General features: G+C 33.6%; 1 protein-coding gene across 1 annotated transcript in view; it reads left to right on the top strand.

The window, feature by feature from the left end:
* The first annotated feature begins 213 nt into the window (after window positions 1-213).
* The window catches only part of nolo (ADAMTS-like no long nerve cord), a 206,984-nt gene continuing 185,986 nt past the window's right edge, over window positions 214-21,211 (top strand). The window contains exon 1 of the mRNA XM_075293157.1: window positions 214-1,119. Coding sequence (XP_075149272.1) covers window positions 1,106-1,119 — 14 coding nt within the window. The 5' untranslated portion in view covers window positions 214-1,105. The remainder of the gene's footprint in view (window positions 1,120-21,211) is intronic.

Here is a 21,211-nt window from a genome sequence, read left to right as displayed (position 1 = left end):
GGCTGCTGCGTGAGCATTTCATTTATACAATAATACAAGAGTATATCACCAAAACGAGGTGAATTAGAAATAACTTCCTTCCGTTTAAGACGATTTTGGTTTTTGGGAAATTTGTGTTTATGGAGCGCGCATAAAGGCTAACGGCAATTTTCGACATTTTTTACTCTCTTTTTATACTCTCTCTCTATCTCTTTTCTTAGATATACTCTCTGTGACAGGTTAATCGTAATTTGGCCTTTCGTATTATGCCCAATGGTATTCGTGACTCGTGAGAGCTTTATACGAAAGTGCGTGAGTAAGGAACATTAGTTTTCAAGTGATGTTAAACGAGTTAACATGTGTTTTGCGTAAAAGCCGGTCTATGTAAAGAGAAAATTCCAAAAAAAAAAAGAAATACAAAAATTAGAAATTAAAAAAAGAAAAAAGTTTTGTGAAAATTTATAAAGTAAAAATTTTTAAATTTACATTTCGTGCGTGTGTGTGTTTTTTTTGTTCTGGAGGAAACATAACAACAACAACAACAATAAATAAAAACCCTTATACAATACTCTACTCTCTCCCCTTCCCCTTGCTTGTTGTTGAAAACGATAAGCATACGATTACCGAATCATCAAGGAGTCGTTAGTGTTTGAAATTCTTGAAAGAAAAAAAGTCCTAGTCTAGTGTCAACTGTAAAGGACATAGATCACAAAAAAAGTAAATTATTCTTAGAAAAAAAAATGAAAATCACTCTTTTTCCTTGAGTAAAGTGTGACAAAATCCTTAATGTGCTAACTTGGCTAAAAGAAATTATTCCCTGGAAAAGGAAATTTTGTGTGTGTTTTTTGTATCATAAATGAATTATTAAGGCAATAACAACAACAACAAACAACAAAGAAAAGTGTTAACAAATTCAAAAACAAAGAGCTGATATAAATCAGTTGAGATTTCAAGAAAAGTTTTGACAAAGCAAAACAACGAAAAGTGTTGACAATTTCAAAAATTCCCTCGCTTGCTCCCCACATAGGCAGTTAGGCCAAATTTATTTGATTGTCATTTACCAGATCGTTGCGAAAAAGGATTATCTCATGCTTGTTTCCAGGATATACCAACAAATGTAGGACTCATGTTTATGTTGAGGTAAGTTTAAATGATTTTTAGAAAATTTCATCATAGGGTTATATGGTGATTAGCACTTTCGACCCTCCTCCTAGGAAAAGGAAATGTTATCAATTATTAAGAAATATTCCATTAAATTTTATTATAGAAATATAAAAGGCAGTCAGTTGATACCTTAAGGAATCTACTTTTAGTAAAAGCTTACCAACATTACTTGTGTCATAATACCGGAATAAGAATCCCTTTGTGTATTATTGCCTCGTAAATTTTATATGCTGTTACATTTATTAAATTATTGTTTATTTGTAGTTTCCTTATTTCCCCCCCCCTGGTTTTGTCATAAAACGTTTTCTGTTTCTTTTTTCAGAAAGTTGACACGAACTCTAACTGCTAAATATCATTTCCTTTTTTCACATATATGTGTGAATGCAATACATTTGCCCCATTAGCAAAGGTAAACGGGATACTAGGCGTGCTTGTTTGATTTTCTGTTCTGTGCAACGCCTCCCTATGAGTCTTTTTCATATCGTAAAATTTTTCGAGAGAAAATTTTAATTGAAAAACTTTTGTCAGGTATGGTGCAATTAAATCACATAACATTATAGCATATGCTAGATATTGATCTAGAGGGAATATCAAAATGTGAATTATTTCATGAGAGAAAGAGAGAGAGAGAGCGTGTGAAGGGCAGAGAGAATCGTTATCACTTTCATGAGACCACTTGGAGAATCAAATTTTCTATATATTTTAGGCGAGATTGAGAAAGAAAATGGTACGCATGCCTAGGTGTTACAATGATACCACGACTATATCCCTTTCCGACCTATAGCCGATCCACGTGATAGATTTTCCTAAATTTTTGAATTCTGTTATTTATGTGTACATAGAACATTTTAAATTAATAAGTTTGTTCAGTTTGATCCTGTATCGTGTTTTTTCAGGATACGCACAATTGTTGCCGTCCGGTAAATTCCGGTAAAAGTCCGGACGTAAAAATATCAAAAAACACAAAATAATCACGAAGTTACTGTTTGCATACAATATTTAATATGTTTTCTTATTGAAAACAGTTGTTTGATGAAATATTCCACAACTTAAATAATTTTAATTTATTTGCAAACTTACATCTTCCACTAATTTTTACAAATGCGCAAAGTACACTGCTGAAACTACAAAATTAATATAAAAAACAAATATTTATAACGGTTTTTCACATTCTTCGACAAAGAGAGAGCATATACAATTATTTTTTTGCCGCTCTTATCGCAGTACGTCATATATTACAGAAATTATAGAGACTTAAACTTACCCGCACAATTGTGCGTACACGGTCGGAAAGGGATATAGATTAATGACAACGTAATGTCATAGGAAAACTGGAACACTAGAGGTCTCTGTCAACATAATATAATGTCATGCAGTTTGCGACAATGTGTCTCTCATATGTTGTAGAGCAAGGCTGCCAATAAAATTAAACAAAAAACGTTACTTTTTCGCGAAAAATCGCCATATTTGTAACTTTCATTTTAATAATCATTCAAAAATCGGGAATTTAAATAAAACATATGTTTTGGTTAAAAACAAAACAAAGATATTCATTTAATATATTTCAAAGTTAATTATACTAGTTTACAAAAAAAAATCATATACACTTTATGAAAATCAACTTTTCTTATGTATTTTGAGCTGCTGAATTCGAAAACAAATTAAAAAAAAATTTAAGTTTTGGTTAAAAACAAAACAAAGATATTCATTTCATATATTTCAAAGTTAATTACACTAGTTTACAAAAAAAATGCATATACACTTGATGAAAATCAACTTTTCTTATGTATTTTGAACTGCTGAATTTGAAAAAAAATTTAAAAAAATTTTCTTCTAGTTGGTCTTATTACTTACGTTAGAGTATCGTCTATACGACCATGAAGAGAAAACAAATTTTTAAATGGTTTATAATTTTCTGGCGGAAAAGGTCCATTGTAAAATACGTTTTTTTTGAAAATTTTGACTTTTCTCATTGATTAACTTATTACATTATTACCTTTCATTTAAGTACCAACATATATAATCGGACATTTCTAACTCGAGATATATTGTGTTTAGTAAAAAAAAGAGCGAAAATTTAAAAATATATTTCAAAGTTAATTACACTAGTTTACAAAAAAAAATCATATACACTTGATGAAAATCAACTTTTCTTATGTATTTTGAACTGCTGAATTAAAAAAAAAAAAATTAAAAAAATTTTCTTCTAGTTGGTCTTATTACTTACGTTAGAGTATCGTCTATACAAATTTTTAAACATTTTTTTCGAATTCAGCAGCTCAAAATACATAAGAAAAGTTGATTTTCATCAAGTGTACATCTTGAGTGTAAACTAGTGTTTTTTTTTAAGGTATGTTGATTTAAGAGGAGGAGTACAGGGGCACTCCACTGCACTGAAAAAAAGCGTGCTCGTTTCCAAAGATTTTGTCTTTACACGAATACTTTTCGTATTGATTCCGAGCCAAATGAGAAGGGGAGAATTGAAGTAAGGATACTTGTAAAATAGAATTAACTTATAAATTTGAGACTTACACACCCTCAAAAAAAATCGCTTCTTTAACATATGTTCCAAACATATTTTGCAGGAAGCATATATATTATTGCATACTGCCGAAACATTAATATGTTTGTTTTATGTGAACATATTATATGTTTGGAAGCATTTTGAGCCAAAAATATTATATGCTTGGAAGAATTTTTCCCAAACACGATTGTGCTCATTCCCTAACATACTCGTAATTTTCACTTCCACGAAATATTTTAGTTATTGGAACCTTTCTCTGTAATACAAATAATGTTGAAGAAATTATTCACTTTTATAAATTTTTTAAATTTTACCTTTCGCCTGCACGGAGAATCGAACCGAGGACCATACAGTTTGTAAGCCAACACACTATCCACTGGGCTACGTAGCTGTTATAGTCACCAGTAGATAATTATCGTTTTAAGTTACATTTATATAGCATAGTTTGCAGCGCCCACGAGCCCATGCAAACATAACATTATTTAACAGAAACATACATTTGTTTGCCACGTGGATCAGTGGTTAGCATGTCTGCCTTGCATGGAAAGGGTCGTGGGTTCAATCCCTGCTCCGACCGAACATTTTTTTTTTTTTTTTAATTTACACATTTATATTTATACTATATTAATTTTTTTAAATGAAACTTCGAAATGTGCGTTATTAAAGATTTATAGTCAGTAACAGTGCTTGATATAAACGAAATTGACTGATTTTTGGATAAAATATTATTTTTTATTGCAAAAATAACAATCTTGTAATAAAAAACTGTTTTTGTACAAAACTTTAAAATTTGGAAGGAATTCAAAAACTAACAAAAGAAGAACGTGGAGTCGAGTATAAACATACATACATAATTTTATAATATAAACATAAAGCATTTAACACCATCGCTCTAAAATTCCTTTTATTTTTCTTTAATAATTCATTTTAAAGAAAATAAACTTTTTAAATTGTTTTAGCTGTAAAACTCGAACTTAATGCCCGCTTTTATATTTGATGGTGTCCGTCAACTCCTCGTGGACTACTTTTTAAAAAATAAGAACTAAAGTTTGTTTTTTTACATTTTACTGTGTAATTTTTCACTATTTCCTCCTTATTTCATTTTACTGTCCCAACTCTAAAAAGAGTATAGTGCCCTTTCGTTATTTTTATGAAGACCCCTGATTTCTTTTAACGAACCAAAAAAAAAAATTGTGCCCATAATGCCAAAATGATAAACAAAACACATGTCCACACATACATAAAATGCTGCTCTCAAGGCGAAAACATAAGCTGTTTGTTTTTCAAATGTCTATTCTCTTGGTTCAGAATGTATATTCTCTTTATTCAAATTAAATAATATTTAGACTTAAACATATCAAATTTTTGGCCTTATCATAAAACAGTTTTCCGAAACAACATACAAGCGGTTTCACAGAAATTGTTCTCTTTTGACTCTTTTGCTGTGTTATATTGATATCTTTCGTCAACTCTCCCGGTTTCCATCTCTATTTCTCTCTATACTCTCTCTCTGTCGCTTTGAATAAAATATCACAACATATGTATGTTTAGTCGAAATTTGTAAATTTATATATGTTTGTATTCACACATATGGTTTTTATGAAACATTGATGCCCCAAACATAATATATTCTAACATATTAACATTGATGTCCCAAACATTTACTGTTAGTTTAGGAACATTACATGTTCGCACTTAAATATATTGTGGTTTAAAATCGTGCCCGAAACACATTTTGTTTATATCGGAACATATGAAAAACATATTTTTCTAACAGTGCATGTTTGATTCTAGGTAACAAATTTTAAATTATTAATCTTTTATCCACGTGTTAATGAAAACTTAAAGTTCAGTAAACAAAATTTTCTTTCATTTAAAGATACCCATTTTCAATTTGAATCACTTAACTATAAAGAAACAAGTAAGAAAAATCTAAAGTCGGGAGGGGCCGACTATATTATACCCTCCACCACTATGTATACCAACAGTTTTGATACCATCTTAACACCTTCAAATTTGTTAGGCGCTATATAAAGGTTTATTTTCCCATATACAAATATTTATGAACCGATTTTTTAAACTTTCACAAAATGTCTAAATTCAAAATTTAAATTGGTTAATGACCGGAAGTAAGTAAAGTCTAAAGTCGGGCGGAGCCCAGGTCAAACATTTGTGTTATCATCTCAACTACTTAAAATTTGCTGGGAGCGATATAAAAGTTTGCATTTCCAGATACAAATATTTTTAATGGAAACAATTTTTTGTACTTCTACAAAAACTCTAGAATTAAGATTTAAATCGGCTCACGTCCTGGGATGAAACACAATGTTAGTAAAAAATGCGAGAGAAATTTTAATGCAAGCATTTATGATTTATCAGGCGATACTTGTGTATTCGAGATATAGGACAATTTGAGTAACATTTACAATTTTTGCTATTCAGCAGTGACGATTTTACAAGGATATGTGGTCAAGTGTGGGTTGTGATATATTATTTGGTCTAGTCGGGCGACTTGGAGCCTTATTTAAAACTCATCCATTCTGTGGAAATTTTGGCATGGCAGTGTGTAGGATATGGCTAAGATATGGGGAAATAATCACAGAATTTTGTGTAAAGTGTGAAAATTTTGGTCATATTTGTATTCTCTGAGGAAACTATCCAGTCAATTGGAGGAAAATCCCATTGAAAATGGGTCTAAAATATGAAACAGTCTACCATATTTCCCCAACTCTGGTGTACGTATATATGGGAGCTATATACAATCTGAACCAATTTTGACTAAATTTGACATGCATAGTTAGAATAATAATTCTGCAATCTTTGCAAAATTTCACGTAAATGGGAGTATAACTTTGGCCCCACTGATCATATGAGTTCAAATCGGACGGGAGATATATATGGGAGCCATATCTAAATCTGAACCGATTTCAACCAAATTTGCCACAATTACCTATACTACTAAACGTACTCCTTGTGCGAAATTTGAAGCAAATCACGAAAAAACCCCGGACTTTGAGGCCATATAAGTTCAAATCAGACGAAATATATATATTGGAGCTATATCTAAATCTGAATCGATTTTGACCATATTTTGCACATACAATAGTTAAAAGTACCGCTTGTGCAAAATTTGAAGTAAGTCATGGCAAAACTCTGGCTGTTGAGACCATATAAGTCCAAATCGGGCGAAAGATGTATATGTGAGCTATATCTAAATCTGAACCGATTTTAACAAAATTTGACACACTTAACGATACTATTAAACGTGCCCCTTGTGCAAAATTTGAAACAAATCACGGCAAAACTCTGGCTTTTGTGGCCATATAAGTTCAAATCGGACGAAAGATATATATGGGAGCTATATCTAAATTTGAACCGATTTCAATCAAATTTACCAAGCATTGGTAGAATCTACCCTCTGTGCTAAATTTTACGAAGATCGGTAATAAACTTTGGCCTCTGTGGTCATATGAGTCTAAATCGGACGAAAGATATATATGGGAGCTATATCTAAATCTCAACCGATTTGGCTGATATTTTGAAAGATTTTCGAGATTCATAAAATATTTGGATGTACGGTATTTCAAGAAAATCCGTTGATAAACACGCTAACTATGACCACATCGGGGATAAATATATATGGCAGCTATATCTAAATCTGAACCGATTTTTTCCAAAACCAATAGCGAATGTCTCTGTACCAAGAAATGGCCCTATGCCGAATTTGAGCACGATCGGACTTAAATTGCGAGCTGTACTTTGTGCACAAAATTACATATACAGACAGACAGACAGACAGACGGACATCGCAAAATCAACTCAGAATTTCATTCTAAGCCGATTGGTATATTAAAAGATGGGTCTATGACTACTCCTTCTTGGCGTTACATACAAATGCACAAACTTATTATACCCTGTACCAAAGTAGTGGTGAAGGGTATAAAAATGACTTCAATGAAATGTTTATCGACCTTTGGACAAGGAAAAAACTTTATATGCGTCTTCTATGCTAAGCAAAATTCGCATTCCTATTTTAAGGACATGAAATCTTTGGCCTCACGATAATATTTTTGTCAGTGCAATTTTTAAAATAGAAACCTATTTTATCTAACAAATTTGTATGGTAATAGTAGATTTAAAGTTTACGATAACTTTTGTGTATATAATGAAAAAACTTTACAACAAGGTGTATTTGCTACAAAAATGTCCGCATAATGGCTGGACTCATTATTAATGTTTCAACTGAGCTTTGAAATATGTGGAAACCCTTATACTTGCAGCAAGGCTTAGATAAAAACGCCAATTTATCCATATTTCAATAGAAACATGTCGAAAATAAAAAAAAGCCAAAAATAGCTAATAGGGTCATGAAAAAAAGCCAGAAAAAATGCTAAAAGCTAAATGCATTTTTTTTCGCTAAACGTCTTCAAAAAAAGCCAAATCTAGCGGGAAAAAAGCTAAATTGGCAACGCTGGTTTATATGATTGGTTAAACCCCCAAACTAAAACTGATACTTTTTTTAATTTTATTTATCCAATTATAAAATTCAACATAGGACATATTTATGCCCCAGATTTTTTAAGATTTTGTTTGGAGCGTCTTCTTATGGTATAAAATTTCGATTTCGATTGGGGTAAAAGTTGCAACATTGTTAATTGATTGCCGAATATGAAGTGTACAGCCAAGGCAACATATTTTTTTGCGAAACGAAATCAGTCTTTCTATAACGAAAACTTTGGACTAACGATGCTTAATCTTTCAAAGTAAATGTTAGCCTATTTTGATCGATCTTAAAACTTAAAAAAAAAAGTTAGACAGGTAGATGTCACATATTTTCGCCATAAAATAAAAAAATGAAGTACCCAGATTTAAAAAAAACCAAAACCTTCCCGAAAATTTCAGACATATCGATTAACTAAAGTTGATTTTTTTAAAGCTGGGTTCGACAAGGGCCACCTACCCATTTATTACCTATTCTCCCTTTGCGTTTCTGGTATATTTCAAATAAATTATAGAAGCCTGGTATTTTTCGATATAAAAGAGAGGATTAGCCAAAGAGGTGAATTCGCCTCTCCGATGATATGTTAAATAATCGTAAAAATCCATTTGACTTTGGAAAAAATAATAATTAAAATATTCCGATTTAAAAATGAAGATGACCCTATTATTTCCTCTTAAATATGAAATTAAAAAATTGTTTTTGTGTTAGTCCTTAAAAAAGATATATTCGAAATGACGAGGAATATGCAATTTTCCAACCAGCCGAGCTCAGTGCTGGCCTCTTGTTTTCTTTTATAAACTATCATATTATCATTCTGAACTCCTTTTTCGTGAAGCTCCCTTAGAGCTTAGCTAACCAACTACCAAATCGTATAACGGATATGTATGTAATCCCCCAATATATACACATGCCGATTAGGAACTTAACTTTTACAAATTTTTAAGCTAAAAATATATATCTTCAATTTACTTTTTATTAACTGACAGCTAAAGCCCAATAGAGCTACATAAAAATGGCCAATAGACTAATATATCAAGCATAGCTTATGGGGCTATATCATATTGATTTAAAATATAGTTATGGTTTAGAGAAAATTAAATAGATTAAATAGTTGGACTCGAATTTGTTTGACCTGATAATATGTCCGCAATGTGAGGGAAATTTTCTTTTGCAGCCATATTTTTTCTCAACAAAAATTGTATTATAATTCCAAAAAAGAAAATGATTGAAAAACAAAAATTTTATTTTATCTTTGAAAACGTTTTACTAAACTCTTACCAAAGAGCCACCATATTCCTTCTCTGTCTGTAAAACCCAGGGAACATAAATCCATTTAAAGTCAATCAACTCTCAAATATGCATGGCCCATAAACAATGATCCAAAAATCATTTTACTTTTGCCATATGTAGCCTACAAAACAAAACAAAAAAAAAAACTTTTTTTTTGTTTTACAATTTATTCCTATTTGGCTTAAAGACTCTATATTTCCTTTCACATGACATGATCCTTGTTATCCATCTTGTAAAAGAGAGTAGTGTTAAGACTTCTTATCATCGTCATCATCGACTACAACTAAACGCCCAAGTGACTTGGAAGGCAAGTCGGTACAACCTCCACGATTTAGAGAGAAAATAAAAACGTTTTGTTTTCCATCTTTTCAGATGTTTTATATATTTTAGCTAGACTTTGGAAAAATGAAAACAAAAAGAAAAGATTTACTAAATGGATAGGATATCTGCCAACTTTATCCATTGCCGGTAATCGCCTCAGTTCAACTTGTACTTGAGTTGAAATACTGAGATTTATTTGGTAACATTTCTTTTTTTTTGAGGTGGCAAAAATCGCAAACATTTACAGATGCTCATTCACACTCACACTCACACTCACACTCCAACACTAACACCCACCTTCCTTTTCTATGAGCATAGGGCATAAAGGAAACGGAAGCAGACTTTGGCGCTTTGGCATGAATAGAAAAAGAAGAAACACGACATCGAATGGCATTGTTGGCATCAGCATTTGTTTCAAAATTCTTTTGCTACTGCTTCTTCTTAGCTTCAACTCTCGACTCAACTTTCCAAATTCTCCATTGTTGGCTTATAAAAATTTAATTTGTTCAATTTATAACTGCCTCGCGCCATTGAGTCGCTATGCCATTGGAGAATCCAATCCAAAAACTTGAAATACCCAAGAAGAATGGCCAAAGAGATGGATGAACGAAAAACCGACTTACATGCGGACATACATTTGACATTTAAGGAAATAGGAAAATGTGCTGAAAGGAAATAGAAAATTTCCAAGAAAAATACGTTTCTTCTTTTTTCGGGGGGGGGGGGGGGGGGGTGGATAATTAAAAATTAAAATGGTCCTCGAACAATGTGCAATCATAATAAGAAAAGAAGGAAAATGTCACGATTTTCTCTAGCTATTCGCTAATATCAATTGTCCCATGGTGGTTAATGGCCACGCGAGACTTTTGCAAACTGTTGTCACTATGAGAAGTATAACGGGGGAGGGTCGTATTGAACAAAACCTTCCAGAACAGGGATAAATTGTCTTACAATATTTATTCTTATTTTCTGGGAAAAATCTACCTGACGACAATTTTAATTTTAATTTCTTGGCAAGGCTGATATGATAGGAGGTTTTAGTAAATAAGTTAAATTTTATAAAAAAAAAACTCTTGGCCAAAGAGATTTTTTTTTCTGAATTATACACATTAAATATTTCAAAAATTAAAAAGATGACCATGTCCACAATTGACACTGAATTAGGCCAGGCAAGAACTCGGATACCTTTCGACAAGGATTCAATAGTCGAAGTGAGCCTGATACATCGGGCTGCCTCCTAACCTAACCTAAGATGGATGTATTTCCGGTTAAAAAATGGCTCGCATTATAAATTTGAAATGTTTTATATTTAATACACGAGTTTTCTTAACAATATATAACTTTTAATTAAAAAAATAGTAAATTAAAATAAATCTATTTATTCCACTTATTTTGATCTCCGCCTTCGTGAATTTTGGGTGATTTGTGCAACCCAGCTGGTTACAGAAAAGTTGAAAAAAGAAGGTGGAATTATGGACACCAAATTTTCACGTTTGTGAAAATGTGATGTGAATAGTGGAAGTGGAAATGAAGTGGATATGCGAACATGAGTGATTGGCTTATTTTTTCAGTGTATACAATATAAACATTGGCAGTTCCACAAAATAAAAAAAATAGAAACATGGCAATGAAGGAAAGTGGTTTTTACTCTTTTGTAGATTTGTTGGTTTAGGCCTACACACCAACAAAAAAATAAAAGAAAACAAACAAAAACCGTAGGAATTTCTGCGACAAAGCCAATTCCCTAGCGGAGAAGAAAGATTCAGTCATAGTTCATTCTCATTTTTTTAGCTTTTGTTCCTTCGAACATCTCTAGAGGTGGAGTAATACCAACAATGACGTACCATTGTAACACTACCATACCCAAAGGAATGCACCAAATACAGACAGCTTAGTGCAAACATGCCACTTGCAGTTGCTAGAAGGCTGCTGCACGTACATGCACACACACACACACATAGGCATAGGCTTAGCACATACTTAACACATTTACTTGAAGGCAACCAACCAACCAAGCAAACAGCCAGCCAGGTATTTACGAGCGAAACTTTTCGCCCTTTTACACAGTCGGCATATTTTACCATTGTAGTGGTACTTCTAAGCTTTTGCTCAATGGGATTTTTTTTTGAAAAGGTTTCCTTAAGATATGCCAGACATAAAGGATAAGAATTGCATGACATTTTTATAGGTTCATTCACTTACAATGCATGGCTTTTTCTTACTACTATAGTGGGTGGATATACGTATGTGGAGAGGTGAGGATGTGTGAGTGTCTGTGTGAGAGAGAGAGGGAGTGCGTTTCCAGCTTTTTTTTTTATATATAAATATATATTTCCTTCGATCATTGTGAGGTTTATTTGTTTTTGTGTCTTTGAAAACATAGCTATCCAAGGAATCGTGCATTCATTTCACATATAGGGATCAAGTTCTTCCCACGCATTGTAAAATTTATGTTGTTTTTCTGTCTTTGTAAATACACAATGATATCCATGTACAAATATGAAATGGAGCAACAAACTATTTGTGACCTTTAGGATATATATATATGTGTATATGAATAATATGCTCAAAACCCTTCATAGCGGAAATATCTAACACGTGTAGATACGTTCAAAAAAAGTTTAAATGGATTCAAAAACGATGACCTTAAAGATTGTGGTATTGATTTTGAGCCAAAGATGTGCCTCTTTAAAATATAGACATGTCTCAGGATGCTGTTTATCTTTTTTACGGACCTATCGAACCTATTCGTTTTAATCGCTTTGGATAAATGTGTGGTTACACTGAAAAAATAACATTGTAGTGAGAGCCAAAAATTTCATGTCCTTAAAATACGAATCCGAATTTTGCTTAGCATACACCCTCAAAAATAAAAATCGCTTCTGTAACATATACCCCAAACACATTTTGCTTCAAGCGTATATATTTTCAGGATTGGTGCAAACAAAATATTGTTTGTATTGTTCAAACATATTTTGTTTCACCTTAGAGCATACACTGGTAGAAAAAATGTTAATGAAATTTTGTTTGTGTGGATATATTTTTAAGGCGCCAATTGGTTACTTCCATTATTTTACTTGCAGCATACTCTCTAGGTCTCTCTTTCTAAACACATATATGTTTATAGGCTATTTCCAAATTAAAATATGTTTGCATCTAAGCATATTATATTTACAAACATTTTATGTCCCAAACATAATATGTTCTAACATATTAACATATATGTCCCAAACATGTTATGCTAGTTTATGAACATTATATGCTTGCACTTAAAAATATTGTGTTAAAAAATTTGAGTACCAAACATATAATTTTTATACCCAAACATATGAAAAAACAGTATTTTTCGTCCGTGTAGAACACGCATTTCTCATATAAAGTTTTTTCCTTGTCCAAAAGTCGATAAAATGTTCAATGAAGTCGTTTTGTCCTTATAGTTAAGGTCAACTTGGCTTTAATAATTCTGCAAAATATTCAAACTTATGGCGATTTCGATTGGGAAAAAAGGTGCAACATTCTCGAAATTGATTGCCAAATATAAAGAACACTGTCATAGATTTTGGATCCTGTCTCCCTCACAATATTATGAATTAATAAAAACTTGGGAATCGCACTATCACTTGAGCGAAAATACAATAAAGGAAAAGATAGTGTAACACTAGGGCAACATATTTTTAGCGAAACGAAAACGACCTTAATGAAATTATCTTTAAATTTGTTGTTTTTTTGTGCATCTTAACTAAAAAACAAAAAAGCGCTTAAAAATAGGAAATTTTGTTATATTTTAAACACTTTTTTATTTGAAACAAAGCATAATTGCTACCTGTAGTCGTGTCCGAAGTGGGAAATTTATGGTGTCGGGAGCTACCGTGGTGCAATGGTAAGCATGCCCGCCTTGCATACACAAGGTCGTGGGTTCGATTCCTGCTTCGACCGAACACCAAAAAGTTTTCAGCGGTGGATTATCCCACCTCAGTAATGCTGGTGACATTTCTGGGGGTTTCAAAGCTTCTCTAAGTGGTTTCACTGCAATGTGGAACGCCGTTCGGACTCGGCTATAAAAAGGAGGTCCCTTGTCATTGAGCTTAACATGGAATCGGGCAGCACTCAGTGATAAGAGAGAAGTTCACCAATTTGGCTCACTAATATACCGTGAAAAAAGAATGATAAATGAGATCTGTATCCTAATTTTAATTTTAGTGATCCTAGATTTAAAGCCGAATATGTCGCTAAAAAATGTCTTTATTTTAAAGAAGCCTAATTTTTTGATCGCAATCAATACCAAAATACTTAAGGGAAGGTAAAAATATTTGGATCCAAGTAAACTCTTTTTAGAATGTATGGACCAGTCGCTGTCCTACTCTAAATGGAAGGGACCTGTGACTTTAACATGTCCTTATTACTTTAGGACACGACCTGGACTCATTTCAAAGGACAAGTCCTGGGACAACATAGCAGGACTACACCATAGACAGACCCTCAAGAACCCGTCTGGGACAAAAAATGTTTCAAAACAAGAAACATTGTATTCTATTTTAAAATTAGGCTGAATGCATTATTAGGATATTTTTGCTCGTCTGCAATGTCTTCTCTCATCAAATCAAATGTCAAATGCCCATAATCAAATTTTAGTATGTGTTGTGGAATGAGTATGTAGCAAAAGAGATGGCGACATATCCAACCTTGGATGGTGAAAAAAAAGTTAGCTCCTATTTAGGGAATCGGAGCTCAAGTCCTTTGGATCGCTATATACATTAAATGGCGCCCAACGTGGGGCATTAAGGATTGACAAACGTGGCTATAGTTAATGTAACAAAACGAAAAGCCAACATAATGTTAATGAACTACATAGTTCAAATGTGATATGTCTACACCCATAGAAAACATCATGAACGGCGTGGTCATTTCGAAACGATCCGTTCATGAAAGGGTATCAACATACATGTGTTGTCAAACTGAGAACAGATGGGGTCAATATGACAGCGTAAGAATGACACCATACGTTGTCAAAACAACAACCTTTCATGATCTGAAAACGTAATGGTTACGAATTTATAAACAAAATTAAAAAAATATATTTCCGCTACCGTGACTCGAACCTATGTTGGCTGAACCATACGCATTAACAGTCGCCTTAGCACATTGCACCAACGGCAGAGTTGCCATAACAACGTCTAACGATTTTTCAAGACTTTTCATGGCCAAAGAAAAACGAATGCCGTTCATGAAATCGTGAACGTCCGTGGACAAAATCGTGAACATTCCGTTTTGATTTTTTGTGAATGTTTCCGTTTCATTTTGACAACGTCCGTTCACGATGGTGAAACACAATTTTTTCTATTAGTGTATATATTATTGTCCTTGCTTCGAAATTTTCAAGCAAGTTTCTTTTTTCTGAATTGACCTGAAATACTGCAATCAAATAAATTTTTTTTACAGCGTTAAACGTTTTTCTTGTCCCTTAAGGTGGGTATTAAGTTCGAGTTTAGCCGCTAAAATCGTCGTTTTTTCACTAAAGTGAAAACTAAATCAGTAAAAGAGCATAAAATTATACATATTTGTTGCAGATTTCATTATAACTTGATGGGGAATAGCCCAAAGCAAATTTTCACAAATTTTGTATTCCATAAAATGGATTATTAAAGAAAAGTAATCGTGAAAAAATTACGATTTTAGCGGCTAAACTCGAACTTAATACCCACCTTTATACAAACACGATTATGGGCAATGTGAAATGTTGATTTATGCTCAATTAGGAGATTAATCTAAAATTCATCTTGGATTTTGGTCTCTATTGGCGGAAAATGCGATTAGTCAAAAAATAAATGTTCATATTTTGCTTCCCAATTTTTCAGTTGGCAACGCCCGATTACACAACCTACTCTAATATCCGCAAAAAGAACTAAGGTTTCTTGTGTTACACTTTATGGCATGACAGTATCTCTGAAGAGCCACCACTATGCCTTTTTATCCCAAAGTAGTAAAAAGTCCTGTAAGTGATACTCTTGTACACATGTCTTAGGATTTACTGCAAGGCACAGGAAGAGCACTTTGTTAGAAAATGAAAGAGACGACAAAAAAAAAAACGGGGAAGTGCAACAGTAGTTTTAATGCTTTTTTATGCCAATTTAATGATTTTTTCTTTACATTAGTCTGTCTCCACAACTTCTTAGGAATTTTTATTGTAAAATTTTCCCATTTTTTTACTGCATTTTCCAAAGTAAAACGAATGAAGGAGATTGTATTATCGCTCATGTTTCATTCTATTTTCTAGTTTTTTCTTCTTCTCCTTCAAGTTGTATGGTCTTTATGTACTCTTGCTCTATCTTAGAATGAAAAAGAGTTTTTTTCTACACTTTTGATGACAATTCTAAGAAGAAGAAAAAAACTAATATGAAAGGACATGGCGGAAAAAAGTTCTCACCTAGTTTTTTATTTTCGTTCAGGACACAAGCATATGAATATGGCTATGCATGTGTGAAGTGTAAAGGATTCAAGTTTGCTTTGTCCAGTGCTGGAAGTGATATACTCTTGTTTATTAGGATCTTGGAAGCTATTTTATGTGATATAGGTCAGGAAAAGTGGCTCCAAAACAATAAAGTTAACAATATGGACCATCAAAATCATCATCATCTTGCTCATGGATTGGGATGTGTTGACATCATTTCCTTATTTGGTTTTTTTTTTTTTTTTTTTTGTAGGACAAAAGGAAGATTTTCTTTTTATTTGCTACCTTCCGGTGAATTATGTTCTTATGATTGCTACCATAGAAATGACCTGGTGTACCAAAAAAAAAAAAATTATGTACGTCTCTTCATATCCATCTATCCCTTCACCCAGATGGAGATGCTTATTAACACATCATTAACAATGGTTTGTTTAGATTGCTTACTGCGTGTGTGGTGATGGCGGGGGGAGTGGGCTTGTTTCAACATTCAATTCGTTTAGGTTGTTGCAAAGGTATCCCATTATCATCTAGGTAGGCATTATACAATGTTGGGGAAATGTCCGTTGTATGATGAATTCCTCCCCCCTTGGTAAAAACCTAATATAGCGTAGGTGGCATTATCATCATACTTGCTGGGTCATATTTGTTGTCATCATCGTTGTTGTTTTATTTATGTTGGCACTCGCCATGGGCACACCTTTTTGGTTACAGCAGCCCATGCCATACCATTCATTCATTCATCCATCCATCCATCTACCATATCCATAATGTCAGTTGTGGCAAGCGTTGTTATAATGCTTGATTGGGCAGCTGAGGGGAGACAGAGATATGTTGTTATGTTGCCAGTTAACCATTACTAATGGTAACTAAACATTTGTAATTATTTGTCATGCTTTACTGACACTTCACATGTAAATTTTTCTGTTTTTTTGTCAAAATTCAATTTCAAAAGATCAGGGAATAATCATCGAATGAAACATACTGGTCCTCTACACGCAAAAAAATAATACTTTCCTCCCAAACGAAATTTTAGACAAACAAAGTTCGTTTCTCATTTGCTTTTCGCTGTAAGGAAGTGTATTTGGAAGAAAAGTATATACTTTTTGTGATAAACGTTTATTCTTTTCCGGAATGTAAAAACAATTTCATAAAGACAAACTCAAAAAAAAAAAACATTGTTTTCTTGCTAATTGCATTTTCCCTCACATCTTTCTCACAACCACGAGGTTTTTTAGTTCTTAACACCTTTTCCTGTAATACCAACAATGTAGAAGAAATTATACGATTTTATAAATTTTTAAAATTTGTTTACCTTTCGCCTGGATGGAGAATCTAACCGCGGACCATGCACTTTGTAAGCCAACACACTAACCACTGAGCTATGTACAATATAACATTGTCATTCCCTATGTAACACATCGAAATATTGCTCTAAGACCCCATAAAGTATATATATTCTGGGTCGTGGTGAAATTCTGAGTCGAACTAAGCATGTCCGTCCGTCCGTCTGTGAAATCACGTTTACTTCCGAACGAAACAAGCTATCGACTTGAAACTTGGCACAAGTAGTTGTTATTGATGTAGGTCGGATGGTATTGCAAATGGGCCATATCGGTCCAATTTTACGTATAGCCCCCATATAAAGGCTTGTGGAGCCTCTAACAGAAGCATATTTCATCCGCTCCGGCTGAAATTTGGTACATGGTCTCTAACAACCATATAAACCGATCCCCCGATTTGGCTTGTGGAGACTCTAAGAGAATCAAATTTCATCCGATCCGGCAGAAATTTGGTACATGGTGTTAGTATATGGTCTCTAACAACCATGCAAAAATTGGCCCCCATATAAACCGATCACCAGATTTGAGCTCCGGAGCCTCTTGGAATGCCAAAATTCATCTGATGCAGTTGAAATTTGGTACGTGGTGTTAGTATATGGTCTCAAATACCAATGGAAAAATTGGTCGAAATCGGTCAATAATTATATATAGCCCCCATATAAACTGATCCCCAGATTTGAACTCCGGAGCCCCTTGGAAGAGCAAAATTCATCCGATTCGGTTGAAATTTGGTACATGATGTTAATATATGGTATCCAACAACCATGCTGGAATTGGTTCAAATCAGTCCATAATTATATATAGCCCCCATATAAACCGATCCCCAGATTTGATCTCCGGTGCCTTTTGGAGAAGCAAAATTCGTCCGATCTGGCTGAAATTTGGTACGTGGTGATAGTATATGATATTTAACAACCATGCCAAAAGTGGTCGATATCAGTCCATAATCATATATAGCCCCCATATAAACCGATCCCGAGATTTGGTTTTGGAGCCTCTTGGAGGAGCAAATTTCATCCGAGTGAGTTGAAATTTGGTACATTGTGCTAGTATTATATTGCCGTTAACAACCATGCCTAACTAGGTCCATATCGGTCTATAGTTATATATAGCCCTCAGATAAATCGATCCCCAATCACACAAAAATTGGTCCATTTCGAGTGCATAATTCTATATAGCCCCCATATAAGCGACCCCCGTATTTCAATTCTGGCTCTCTACCTACCGTGCAAAAAGTCCATATCGATTCGTAATTATTTGTACACTTAACTATACATAACTTTTTTGTCTAATATATACCACGTATGGACTAACTCATAATTAAGAAAACGATGTTAAGAAGTTTTAAGATACCACAACCCAAGTAATTCGATTGTGAATGACAGACTTTCGTAAAAGTTTCTACGCAATTCATGGTGGAGGGTACATAAGATTCGGCCTGGCCGAACTTACGGCCGTATATACTTGTTTTTTTTTTTTAATTTTCCACAGCTTAATGAAATCTTAATTTTTTTCAAGTATATCTCAGTTTAATGTGAATCAAAGCAAAAGAAAGAATGAACTACCATATGGTTAATGTAGTCATGATTTGGTGCCAGTGATTTTCTTCTTTACTTTTATTTCAATTTCATACCCTGCGCCTCAGTGTGGAACAGGATATTATAAGTTAGTGCATATGTTTGCAACACCCAGAAGGAGACGAGATAGACACATGGTATCTTTGGCAATATTGCTCAGGGTCGGCCCGCGAGTCGATCTAGCCATGTCTGCAATTTTAAGTCTACAGTTTTCTTTAGAAGTCTAACATAAATTTTGTCCAGATCGAGTCACAGTTAAATGTATGTATAGGGGAACCAAAACCTTTATATATAGCATCCAATACATTTGATGGATTTGATAAGGTATCGAAAATGTAAAGCTACAAAGTGGTGCAGGGTATAATATAGTCGGCCCCGCCCGACTTTAGACTTTCCTTACTTGTTTCTTCAATGAGAAGGTGTAATTTCGTGAACTGCAGTTAAAGAGTACAACACGGCATTTAATGTTCATGGTGCAATGGTTAGCATGCCAGCCTTGCATACACAAGGTCGTGGGTTCGATTCCGGCTTCGACCGAACACCAAAAAGTTTTTCAGCGGTGGATTATCCCACCTCAGTAATGCTGGTGACATTTCTGAGAGTTTCAAAGCTTCTCTAAGTGGTTTCACTGCAATGTGGAACGCCGTTCGGACTCTGCTATAAAAAGCAGGTCCCTTGTCATTGAGCTTAACATGGAATCGGGCAGCACTCAGTGATAATAGAGAAGTTCACCAATGTGGTATCACAATGGACTGAATAGTCTAAGTGAGCCTGATACATCGGGCTGCCACCTAACCAAACCTAACCTGTGGTTTAAACAATGTTTTGTAGAAATCTCAAAATGTTGAGTACAATTTAAATAAATTTTCGTACGAGTTAGTTTATTCTTCCTATAAAACAGTTTCCTTTTTTCGGTGTTCAACGCCTCATGCAAAAAAAGATTTTCTTAAAACGTACTTGGGACTTTGGGTTAGCTCTTCTTTTAACATTAAATTATATACACCCAAAATAATGTTTTGTCTTCAATCATGAAATTAATTGATCTAATTAAAATATTAATTGATACTATTAATTTTTGTTTCAATTGATTGGTTGAATCAATTAAATTTTTAATTGAATATTTTTTAATTGGAAACATTTTCGTGCAATTTTTTTCTGTGTAAGCTTTACTAAACAGTTCCAAAATTTAATAGGAAACGCACGTTCCTAACTTCCGAAACTGAATAGGAAACACACTTTCCTATTGGGAAACGGAAGTGAGAACACTAGAGCATAAGAGAGGTGTGACTATTGCTTCCACGTAATTGTAAAATAACTCTCATAGTCTTTGCTCTCGAATATTTTGGCCAACACTTGACGCCATCTACGCAATATTTGTTTGTTTATTTTTTCAATTGTTTTTAGCACATATGCTGAACATTGTTGTTGTAGTTTGTGGCTCAATTGTTGTCACAGCATTTCTGTTATTGGGGGTTTCATTGTTTGTGCTCTCACTGCTGCTACCATTTTTTGTTTGCCTCTTGTTTGGTGGTAATTTTGAAAAATTGTGTTTGTTTACCATTCGATGCTATTGTTGTCATATGGGATATGTGGGGAGTGAGAGCAAATGTGTTTGGATGTGTGTGTGGTTATAAAGATCAACATTCTCCCCTCCAGTGTCCCCAAAATTTTTGTGCACAGACAGAATTAATTTCTACACACCCATCCCCATACCCCTGTTACAGGGGATGGAGAATTTTTCTGGCTATGCATAGGTTCGTGTGTGTGTGTTTTTTTGTGTATCATATGTATGTGTATACATGTACAGTAATATTGTTATAGTTTTATTATAACCCATTACTGCTGCTTCTATGCCATGACACTTAATTAATTAATTAAGTTGTGATTTTATGACACACTGGATCTGACATTGCATAAACTCGGAGAAAATGGGGAAAACAAAAGGAAGTTGCTGGTGTTTCTTTGCCAACACAATACAAACGGAAAGACATTAACATTTGCACCTTTCCAATATGGGTCATCTGTGGATTGTGACTCTTAGTTATTAACACTAGAGACATTAGATTT

This window comes from Haematobia irritans, chromosome 2 (genome assembly GCF_050003625.1).
Source record: "Haematobia irritans isolate KBUSLIRL chromosome 2, ASM5000362v1, whole genome shotgun sequence".
In the NCBI taxonomy this organism is placed as follows: Eukaryota; Metazoa; Arthropoda; class Insecta; order Diptera; family Muscidae; genus Haematobia; species Haematobia irritans.
This window is presented reverse-complemented; position numbering and strand designations above follow the sequence as displayed.